Raw genomic sequence first — 12,427 nt, forward strand, 5'->3', positions numbered from 1 at the left:
GTTCTTCACTGCTAAAAACCAGAGGCAGTGCATTTAGGGAGGGGTAGATAATGCAATACATAAAACACACAGTCAGTCATCAACAGACAAGAAGCAAGGTAGCTTGGAGTGCAGGTCTGCAGTTACCAAAAACGTAATTTTACCGGTCTTGCTAAAGATCATAAGATTATAGGAGCAGAATTAGGCCATTTGGCTAATCAAGTCTGCTCCACCACTTGATCTTGGCTGATATGTTTCTCAGTCCCATTCTCCTGCCTTTTCCCCATAATCTTTGATCCCCTTACTAATCAAGAACTTAGCTCAGTCTTAAAATACACTCAATGACTTGGCTTCCACAGCCTTCTGCAGCAATGAGTTCCACAGATTCACCATCATCTGGATGAAGAAATTCCTCATTTCTATTCTAAAGCGTCATTCCTTCAGAGCTTGTCCCCTCAGGTCCTACTGTCTCCTACTACTGGAACATCTTCTCTATATCCAGTCTATCCAGGCCTCTTAATATTCTGTAAATTTCAAATCAGAGCCCACCTCACCCTCCTAAACTTCAAGTACAGATCCAGAACCAACTGCTCCTCATAAGCCCTTCATCCCCAGGCTTGTTCTAGTGAACCTCCTCTGGAATCCCTCCAAGGTGGGCACATCCTTCCTTAGATACAGGGTCCAAAACAGCTTATGATGTTCCAGATATGGTCTGCTCAGAGCCTTAAACATCCTCAGCAGTTCATCTGAGCAGTAAATTAGATACCTTCCTTTCAGCAACAAAATGAAGTCATCACAGATTAATTTAGAATATGGTTTGGTTTCAGCTATAGCACTGTAGCTGTAGAACTAAGCATAGTCTCATCACTACATTAAAAGGAATGATATTACATGAAAGGATTCAGTGAAAACTTCAGAAGTTGTAAAATTCTTTCCATGTGTAAAAACTGTAGGAGAATTTAAAAACCAGGAGCATAGTTTTTGAAAAATTGCAAAAAAGGAAAAAAAAACAAAGTGGAAGAACATGAGTGATCTTCCCCCCACCCACAGGACAGTGGGAGTCTGGAACCCTATCAAAAAGAGCGGTAGAGACAGAAATCCTAATCATGTTTAAAACAAACACATGGATATGCAGTTGGAGAACCTTTTGACCAGCAGAGACATGGACCACACCAAACACACCCTTTGCATGACAAATTGTTACATTAGGTGCTTGCACTGGTTTATGGCAAGGGGTAATTGTCCTACTTTTCGTGACAAAGTGTGTCATAACTTGTCCAAACTGATTGCTTAAGATGCTGCTTTTAAGATGCTGAGTTGTGGGTTGGTTAAGGTGCACACAAAGCGTTTAAGCAGAGTCTTTGCTCGAGGTAAAACATCTTCCTCCCCCCATCACCCCCACTTCAAAAATCAATCCTGAAAATATGGCTTCAAGACCTCAACAATTGCTTCCCTTGGATTTATTCATACACCTTAGGGTTTGATCATTCAAATGTAGCCCCTCATTTAAAAATAGAAATCAATTCAAAGACGATGTAATGGTCACCTTCTATTCAAATTGTGTCATTTAGTAACAAAATTCCATTTCAATATGCTTATGATTTGTCAGAGATCAGATAACCTATATTTTAAAGACATTAGATAATAGATTTAAAACAAGGAACAGGTTGTAATTGCATTATAAATAAAAGTGGAAGTGCAAGATAGAAATAGCCTCTGTATAGGCAAGTAGTGAAGTGTATCCGTATCAAATCAATTTACAAACCCAGCAACCACTTTATACAAGTATCACGATTGACTTCAAATATATCCTGAAGTGATCCATCATTTACAAACTGTTATAAAAGCAAGAAAAAAATGCAAATACCAAAAAAAAACAAATAAAACAAAACCAAGGAAGAAAAAAGTTCTTGAACATCTATCATCTTCTCAGGCAAAGTAGGCATGAACAATTGCTGGTGACACCCGATTCCAGAAAAGGAAAAAAAAACCACAAGATGAGCAGGGTACGATATTTGAAAAGGGATTGGAATACACAAATTCTCAGATCTATCTAATCCCACACTCCCCTTAAATCATGACTTCCCACTTGGTGCATGGAATTAGTGAATTTAACCAACAGTCTAGACCACCATATTTCTCTCATAGATGATGTTCATGTATCAAGTGCCTCTACCCACTTCAAAACTTCTCTCATTTCAATCTGCAAAGCTGAATGAACATACAGAAATACATAAGCTGAGTATTGACAACCAAATCACATTAATTGTGCAATGATACAAAGTGGTTGAGGTTTCTAGTCAGAGATCAGTAATACGGCTAATAAGTTAGAAACACTCAACAATGCTGTTTAATTGCACCACCTGAATAAGAACTGCAAGTGGTGTGTTTTAATAGATGAGAACAGCAGACTTCTGCCCATTTTACTCTGTGGTCGAGCCAACTGGCCAGCTCATCATTTTCCTGTACCGAAACAGAAATTGCTGAACTGGGAACAGAAAACAGAACTGAGGAAGGGTCACTCAACCTGAAATGTTAACTGATTTCTCTCCACCGATGCTGCCAGACCTGCTAAGCTTTTTCAGCAGTTTCTGGTTTTGTTTGATTTACAGCATTTGGTTTTCATCTTTTTGTGTTTTGTGCTCAGGTGCAAGTGGCCTTACAGTTGCAAACACACACAACAATTTGGTTTTTAGAGAACTGGCAACAGTTTGCTGATCATATCGCAACCCTTACAAAGGCAATCGCCCGAAGTCCTTTCAAGTAAGTTAAACTTCACTTTAAGCAGGTATTTACTAAAAGCTGTACAGAGAAGTGATACAGTTTCTCTCTCAAAAGAGAAAATTGGGAGGAACCAGTCCTTCTGTCAGATACAAATTTAAAGCTTAATTTTGATTTCCTCAAAGTGATTGGTACAATAGTTTGGAATCACAGGGTCCAAAATGTTGATACTGCTGCAGAATGTTTGATTCAATGCCAGAAGGAAGCAGGACAGACGTCAATACAGCAAGTTGAAATCATTGCTAAGAAGTGTTAACTTCAATTGTTTTCCTACTCCTGCTAAATAAATGTGCTCCAAAAAAGGAAATCCTTGTCTGATGGTATTACCATGCAGGAAGACATTTATGCAAAATTTTTAAGCAAGAAATTAAAAACTTCATTTCTATGTAAATGATGACTTAGTTATATTACATTTTTCAGGTGATTAGGAAGGAATATTTAGCCACAAGTAAACCATTGATCAGGCAACATTATTAATGGATTTTAACCCCCCTGCCCCCAGCCTTGTCATGACATCTAGAACCTGGTCAAAATTCCTGATCTTTTTCTTGCATGCAATGACCAAGTTGGTGTAAAGTGATCACAGTAATTTTTTTCTTTATTCATTAACGGGATGTGGACATTGCTGGCTCAGCAGCATTGATTGGACAATTTGGAACGGGCAGAGGGCAGTTCAGAGTCAACCACATTGCTGTGGGTCTGGAGTCACATGTAGACCAGACCAGTTGAGGATGGCAGTTTCCTTCCCTAAAAGGAGATCAGTGAACCAGATGGGTTTTTCCAACAATCGACAATCGTAGTTAGATTCTTAAATTCCAGATATTTTATTCATTTCAAATTCCACCATCTGCTGAGGTGGGATTTGAACCTGGGTCCCCAGAACATTATCTGGGTCAACAGTCCAGCGATAATACCACTAGGCCATCGCCTCCCCCTACTATGTGGCTTATTTACAGTTCTATAAACTCTGCTGCACAAGAGTTTATACAATTATAGACAATTAAGAAATTCCAAATGCAAAATTTAAAAGCATGTTCACAAACAAATTAAACTTTTGAAATAAAGCAGCAACATCTTTTGACAAGATACTCTTGTGAAAATAATTTTGTTTAGAAAGCAGACAGAGAAAATGACCTTCTCGTTCTGCCCTGATGGGACGTGGTCCACTGGTGTGAAAGTGGATAAGGATGGAAAGGGCCTCCTGAAGTTATGGAAGAAACAGCTTCAGCAGCTGAACAGGATCACCCAACCAGTGGCAATGGCTATAGCACAAGCCTATCCTACACCAAAGCTGCTCTTGCGGGTAACGGCAGTCATCAAATCTCTGCCATTTGTTATTCATTGTTCATACCTGCTAATATTTTCCTCTTTCTTCCCATTGATTCTATTTTACATTCGTCATCCTGACAAGGTATTTACAGTGAAATCTCAATTATCTACAATATTCCACATGAATTAACTTCAAAAATTTTTGTGAAACAAACAGCTTTGAAGCAGATATTGGTTCACAATCCAGCCAGCTACATATGCAGTGGATAATTATTCAAGCCACTCCAATTTTAGCTTTAGACCAAGAAGAGACTGCAAAAGGGATTTCTCAAATATCATTTTTTAAAAAAAAAATTGGAAACATTGGTCTTACCAACACATTTCAATTTATCTAATTCATTTTCTAACAGAAGAGGCAGTTTAACAAAAGGGAGTAGGCTATATGAATCTTCCGATCCAATGAAAAGCTAGAAACCAAGTGGGGTAGAGGGGACTCAATTTTTGTTTACATTTGAATTACTTAATTATTTAAACTGATTGCATGGTTAGTTAACTCCACAATTATTTAACATGCAATTAAAGGCTTTTGTGACAGTGGTTGAGTTCGAGGACCACCTGTTCCAGACAAGTTGATTAAAAATATCTGGACATGAAAACTACCAGGGTGACAGGTAGTATAGATGGCAGCATTTTGTGATGCAGTGGCAGCGTCTCTTCCTCTGGCCCAGGAGGCCTGGGCTCTAGTCAAACCTCAGGATGTGTTAGTCAGAGGTCCAAAAAGGCTGTGTACAGAAAATGGATGTGTGGCAACTGGAAATTTAGGAATTTCTAGATGGGGAGAAAAAAGGACACGATCTTATGATTCCTCTCCAGTTTGGACGATAATTGAGGTTTGATTGTACTTTCATTACAAATAAACAGAAATAAAATCCATTTTTACAATTAAGCAATACACATCAAGCCACAAATGATAGGACCAGAGTCATTGCATTAAAATGGTGATTTTCTTTGCTAAAGTAATGTGGAACACAATTTTCTAATATAAAAAGAAAACTGTTCAGCCCACTGAGCTCTCAGATATTCAAGTCCCATCCTCCAGATCACGTTTTCCTTCATTTGGGATATTTATTTGCTTCCTTTTTAAATGCAATGATTTGATTGCATTTAGCAATTGTGGTAGGGCATGCTGTGCCCAAAACTTAAAATCTCTTAACTTTGCCCTTTGTTCTTCTGGTGAAGAATTTATACTGTACAGCCAGTCATCCCTCTTTACAATGATCAAAATCGCTTGCAACTTACTACATCTTTTAATTGGAACAAAAATTTCTACTGAAAGACCTCTAAGTCTCAAGTAGCACAACTGGCTCACATGTAAATATCGTAACTTCTCTGGCTGTGATACCTTGACAGAAAAAAAAAAGACAAGCAGCTAAAACAGACCACAATAGTCTATTTCAAGCCATCATCTAGATATTAAGATTAATTGGTTTGTGGGGTTTCATTTATAAACCAGAATCACAAACATTTACTTTCCTGCCCACCCACTTGGGAAATTGTTTAACTGAACCCCTAAATTTCTCTATCCCTGATTATTTTATCCCCTAAAAAGTTATGTTCTATTTCCTAATGCACCACCTCAATTTTCTACAAGTCACTGGGCATCAGTTGAAGATAGGGTGCAAGTTGGTATTCAAGGTCCTGTGAAAACAAGTATGACCTACAGAAAGCTTAATATCTGTACCAGCTTTTCACTGGAGCAATCCAAAACTATATCCCATTTCCTACTTTCTCCTCAAATAGTCCAACTTTCCAGATTGGATTGACTGTTTAACCATCCGAATGGCAAAGTACTCTATGAAAGAAAATTTATTTTAACCTCCCTACATCACACAATGTTAAAATGAACCCCAGTTGCTGACTCTGCAACTAAAAATGGGACCACCATTGTACCCCAATCAAGAGAGAGACCAAGGAGGCCAACTGAAACATCAGGCCCATCCCATTTATTCATTGTGCCAGTGAGGATCATGACAACCCCACCCTCCCCAACTGATAAAATTAAGTAGGCCCTTGAGCCCACTCAACCATTCAGGCATGTCCATGGCTGATCCTTATCGACTTTCCCTTTATATCATATTGCTCAATTCCCTGATAGTTCTATCAGGGTTGTTCACAGGGCATCTTGCTTACATTGTCGTCATGTAGCAGATGACAGTATTCCTGTTAGATTGGTTTCTTCCCTTAAATGAGGGGAGTAATTACATTTGCTCACATCTTTGCATCATTTGAGAAGGCATTCCTCCAATGTCTTTGCAAAGAGTAGAACATCAGTCTCAATATAGACTGCTTTGATCCTTCAACTATTAAAACGTCAGTTCCAAAAACTCACATTAAAACCTGTTGCATTTAAAGTTCCCCATCTATGATGTCAATTCCCATTCCTAATTTCTGGATTAGTAAACTTGCAGTTTTGTTATTTAAACAATAAAGTGGTCAAGAGAACATTGCAGTAGTTCAATTCAGGGTTTTTACAGCAAGAATGCACTCTGAGAAAAGTTAGCCATGCTGCATTGTTAGAGATCTGGATTCCTTTTTTGGAATCAGTGACACTGCCCTTCCTGATTTCATTTCTCAGGAGTCTAATCACTGACCATGTATTCCAGGTGCCTTCTATATTTTTGCTATTTTGTCTTCAATGAAGCTTCAATTTGGGCGCATCTATTTCTTTGAACTATGCTTTTGTTGATAAAAGTTTCTGCCGGTTATTTTGGTTGTGTACACAAAATTTTCTCCCCCAGCTTGGCTTCATTTTCTTCTGTTACTGGTCTGAAGTTGTATTTTTTAAATTTGTATTTCTCTACCCAAGAAAATTTTTTTTTTTTTTTTTAAAAAAAAGCTAAAGTTTAAATTTGTACCAACATAATTAAAGATTCCCCAACAACATAACTAAGCTTCCCCATTAGTTCTACTTTCTTGAAAGATGTACTTTTATCTTGATGTTTCTCCTAGTCAATATTTATAAAATCAATACATCCCAATGTCAGTGTTCCTTGATGTTGCCTTATTCCTGCATCACCAATTTCAAGCCTTACAACTAAATCCAGCAACCACAAAAAAGATGAAATAGTATTCTGATTCACATTAAACATGTTGCAGAAATTCCACTCCACAGCACTTCTACTCCTCTTACCCAATTTTATCTATGGATAATCAGTCACACATTTTAGTGCAACACAAAATTTTGCACATGCAGGAAAATCAAAAATTAAAACCAGGGAACTAGTCAGCAGGTCAGACAGAAACTGTGCAGTGAAGCATTAAGATCAGAAGAACATGTTTTTATTTCTGCATCTTCCTAAGCTTGGCCTAATAATCCACGTGTCCCTTTTGCATTTGTTTCCAAAGGACCAACAGTTCCCTTGTACCTGGACTTTGTACCATCCCCTTTTCCATTCAATATTCAGTCAATTATAAACCAACTGTTAAAAGCTTTGTTGAATGTTTTACTTTTATGCAGACAAAAATGAAGCTTCTTAAAGATTCACTCAATTGTACCTCAACATTTATGCATTTCAAAGGCTTATAGACAATGCAGCACAGAGTGGGAGAAGCAGAATCTTCTATCAGAGGTTAAAGTGTATGCGGCAGGAAAACGTGTGGATCGAAGAGTTGGACCAGACATATCACGCAGGTTATATATTTTCATGACATCGGAAAACTCTGACATAGTTTTGGACAAAAGTGGTTAAATACATGGATCAAATAGGATTCATTTTATCATTTGCCTTTGAACATCAGTTATCAGAAGAAAAAAATAGGCAAAGTAGGTATATAATAAAGGGTATTAACCAACATAACACTCAGTTTAGAGAGCTGGACACACGGTTAGTAGCATTTGATAACTTTTGTATATGACATGACAAATTTAAAATTAGTTTACTTTATTAGCCTAGTATTCTAAATTTCTCATCCACTGTGACACAGTCGTACAGCATGGAAACAGACTCTTCAGCTAAACTTGTCTGTGCCAACGAAACTTTGCAAACTAAACTAGTCCCATTTGCCTGCATTTGGCCCATATCCCTCTAAACCTTTCCATTCAGGTGCCTATCCAAAACATTCCACATATGAACCACTGAAACGTTGACCCTCTGGTCCTCTTTAAATTATTCTCCTCTCACTTTAAAAAGTTTTGAACTCTCAACCCTTGGGTAAAGACCTTTGTTATTCACCTTATTTATGACTCTCATTTTATAATCCTCTACGCTCCAGTGGGGGGGAGAAAGAAAGTCCCAGCCTATCCTTATCTCTCAAACCCTCCAGTCCTGGCAACATCTATTATGTCAGTAGCATGTCAACACAAGCAATTCTTTTGGCACATTCACGATAAACACAATGACTGCACTAATATGCTCATCACCATAGCTACACAAGAACATGTATCAGTATATTCCGCTCAAACTCAGCTTGGGCAGCATCTGTGGAGAGAAAACAGATAACGGTTCAAATCCAGTGATACTTGTTTTTAAGAACCTTGCTTTCTCAACTTTTATTCCCACTAACCTGCCATTCTTGACTCATGTCATGACATAGGAAATAATTTAAGGCTATCAATTAAATTAGTTAGCAGACTTTATCACCAAAAAGATCAATTACTCAACTCACTGTACTGGACATGGTGACTGATACGCCAGCCCACTGTAGAGAGAAAGGGGAGGTGGAATCAGACTATGACTTGGCAGTGTGGAGGAACAGAGGGATCTTGGGGTCCACGTCCATAGATCCCTCAAAGTTGCCACCCAAGTTGATAGGGTTGTGAAGAAAGCGTATGGGGTGTTGGCTTTCATTGGCAGGGGAATGGAGTTCAAGAGCCGCGAGGTTATGCTGCAGCTCTACAAAACCCTGATTAGACCATACTTGGAATATGGTGTTCAGTTCTGGTCACCTCATTATAGGAAAGATGTAGAATCTTTAGAGAGGGTGCAGAGGAGATTTACCAGGATGCTGCCTGGCTGCCTGGAATGGAGGGCAGGTCTTAGGAGGAAAGGTTGAGGGAGCTAGGGCTTTTTTCATTGGAGCGAAGAAGGATGAGAGGTGACTTGATAGAGGTGTACATGATGATGACAGGCATAGATAGTGTGAATAGTCAGAGACTTTTTCCCCAGGGCGGAAATGACTATTACGAGGGGGCATAATTTTAAAGGTGATTGGAGGAAGGTATAGGGGAGATGTCAGAGGTAGGTTCTTCACACAGAATGGTGGGTGTGTAGAATGCGCTGCCGGCGGTGGTACTGGAGTCAGATACATGAGAGACTTTAAGCGACTCTTGGATAGGCACATGGAGGATAGTAAAACATAGGGTAGGTTGATCTTAGTAGGATAATAGGTCGGCACAACATCTTGGGCCAAATGGCCTGTACTGTACCGTTCCATGTTCTATAACAATAAAGAAAAAAAAACAATGCAGTTAAGGACCACATTCCAAGCCGACAAGGAAAATGGTGGGTTTAATTTTAATTCATGTGTTACCCAATAGCAAACAATTTCAGATTACACCCCTTGAGCCTGCTACACCATTCGATAAGGTTATAGTTGACCTGACTGTTGCTTTAAACACCACTTTCCAGTCTATTATACCCTTGATTCAGTCAAAGGAAAAAATATTCAATTATCCATTGCTGAGGAAAGAAAAACCAGAGACCTTGCTCTGAGTACCAAATGAGTACAAGTGATCAAAAAAAAGGTGCCACTGCAATTGGCCTGGACACTGGATTGAAAAGAAGGCTTAGCCATGAGCAGCTTCATTCCATTCACACCTGTCTTATCCCTTTAATTTGGCTACTGTTAAAAGCTTTCAAAAATGTCTTGACAGCGACAGCTATCCCAATACAGATTACGGTCAAAAGGGGAAGGATCAAGTTAATTCATGATTAGTCTTTCTGGCCCAAGTGATGTAGTACTGGATCTAGTGGAGAATTAAAGTGAATGCATTTGGACAACGATGGCCACTATTGTTAACACGAGGTAATTACAGAAAAAAGGGACAAGACTCAAATATTTGTGGGAAGGTCGATTGCTCAAAAGAATGGCTGATGAGGCCATTTCAGTGCTGTGGCGTTGGCAGGGTGGGGGAGCCAGTTGAAGGAATGCACAATTGGAGTAATGGAGAAAAGAACAGATTTGGAAGAGTGTATGCAGATTTCTTGAAGGGAGGGCGCAAAATGATGGGCAGTACCCAAGTAGAGGGAACTGTTGACGGATTAGCCAACACGAGTCAGGAAGGGTAGATCAGTGGGAATAAAGTTGAGAAAGCAGGGTTCTAAAAAAAAAGTGTCACTGGATGTGAACCGTTAACTGTTTTCTCTACGCAGACGCTGCCAGACCAGAGTTTCTTCAGCAATTTGTTTTTGAGGAAGCAAATGATGGGTCTTATTCATAAAGTGAGCTTAGAGAAGGTACATAGGAAGGTAGGAAGGTAGAAAGGATACTGGAAATTAGATTTTATGGTGAGACACAATTTGTTAGAAGTAGCTGATCAGATCTTGCTTTGTTTGTAAAGACAAGATAGTTTGGGGATGGGGCAAGTTATAATGTTGAATAAATTGATATGTCCATTTAAATGACCTATTTCTCCCATTCAAAATGGATATCAACTCATTACACTCCCATTAGAGTTGTGCTCTCTTCAATGATATACAGTTAATAAATTTTACAAAATACCAGACTGAACATAGCCATCCTGCTTTGTTGTATGTACCCATTTCTTAAAATCAGTTCTGGTCTAGTCTCAGATTTATGAATTAATATTCAGAAGCCTTGCACTCTTCCAGTACAACTGCAACGACATCTACCCCGAGTTAGAAAATTGCTGTTATATCTTGTGCTAAATTGGACAAATCCAATTACCAGCTTGGTCTATTCTTGATTAAAGTAATGGGAAAGATCATCAACAGTGCTAGCAAATGCCATTTGCAAAGAAGTGGCCTGCTCACTGGTGTGCCGTTTGGGTTTTGCCAGGACCTTTCAGCTCCTGACCTCACTAGAGTCTTGGTTCAAACATGGACAAATGGACTAACTCTGGGAGGTAAGCAGAGATGAGCAACTGCTCTCCAAATCAAGGCAGCATTTGACCAGGTTCAGTGCCACAGAGCCCTAGCAAAACAAGTGGCAGACATTGACCACCTCCAACATGAATCTAACCATTATCCTTTGATGTTCAATGGCATTACCACCAATGAACTCACTACCATTCGGAGAGTTGCCATTCACCTGAAAATGGAATAGGACCAGCCATAAATAACATTGCTACAAATCAAAGTCAGAGGCTACGAATTATGGTGAGCAACTCATGAATCCCCAATGTTGTCTACTTACAAAAGGCACATGTCAGGATGTGATGAATGCTTTTCACTTGCTTGGATTAGTGGTCCTCCAACAATGCTCTAGAAACTTGAAACCATCCAGGACAAAAGCAGCTCACTTGAATGGCACCTATCCACCTTCAACATCCACAATTTTCCCTAATGCATACTGGCAGAAGTGTGTACCATCTACCAGATGCATTACAACTCACCAACAGTCCCCCAGTAGTTTCTTATAACCGTGTGGGAATTAGATAGTTATAAATGGGAAAGGTATACAAGGTTATAGGGAAGGAGACAAAATGGTAGTGAGAGATTCTAATTTGGAGAGCCAGTGCAGACAACAAACTGAATGGTCTTGTTCTATACAGTGAAAAGTAAAGTTCTATAAAATCAGTGTCTAGGAGATTAGTTTGGAACCTGGGAGGGAAAAAAAAAAAGAAGTGTTAAATTGTGATCACAGCAAACAAAATTAACAGCTTTCATTCTAAAAAGCAAGACTAAAATCAATCCACCTCAGCCAAGAACAGGTCAGTTTAGGAGTAGCCCAGTTGACTAGAAGATGTATAAGGCTCACCTAAAACACAACCTACACCCAATGTTTGCTCAGCTTTAGATTAAATTTATACATAGTTTTCCGAAATGCCAAAGGCTACAACTTCAGATTTCTACAGATAATGTGGAATGAAAAAGTTAACATTAAAATTAATTGAAAATAGCAAATCTTCTAAAATTAAATTTTGGTGCATTTATGACAAAACAGGAACTGCATTTGTTTCATGATCTAGAAAATATTACTCAAAGGCAAAAATTGTTCACAATTTAGTGAGAAGACCCAAGAAATGAGTAAAGACCCATTTAAAAATGACAGAAGGTGGTGGAGGTAGATTTAATTGCAGCTTTCAAAGAGTTGGAATAAAACCAAAAATAATTTTGAAAATGCAAGACTGCAGGAAAGGTTTAACTAAAAATCACTGTTGCAGAAAGCCAACTGACTTGATTGGCTAATGAGCTTCTTCTGATTACAGCACAAAAAC

At 38.7% G+C, this 12,427-nt stretch overlaps 1 protein-coding gene across 1 annotated transcript in view; it reads left to right on the top strand.

The window, feature by feature from the left end:
* LOC109918427 (probable crossover junction endonuclease EME2) overlaps window positions 1–8,507 on the top strand; it is a 17,158-nt gene extending 8,651 nt beyond the window's left edge. Inside the window, exons 6-8 of the mRNA XM_020518355.2 lie at window positions 2,627–2,742; window positions 3,874–4,063; window positions 7,608–8,507. Coding sequence (XP_020373944.2) covers window positions 2,627–2,742; window positions 3,874–4,063; window positions 7,608–7,778 — 477 coding nt within the window. The 3' untranslated portion in view covers window positions 7,779–8,507. The remainder of the gene's footprint in view (window positions 1–2,626; window positions 2,743–3,873; window positions 4,064–7,607) is intronic.
* The last annotated feature ends 3,920 nt before the right edge of the window (window positions 8,508–12,427 follow it).

Source organism: Rhincodon typus, chromosome 21 (assembly GCF_021869965.1).
Source record: "Rhincodon typus isolate 14 chromosome 21, sRhiTyp1.1, whole genome shotgun sequence".
NCBI classification, from domain to species: domain Eukaryota; kingdom Metazoa; phylum Chordata; class Chondrichthyes; order Orectolobiformes; family Rhincodontidae; genus Rhincodon; species Rhincodon typus.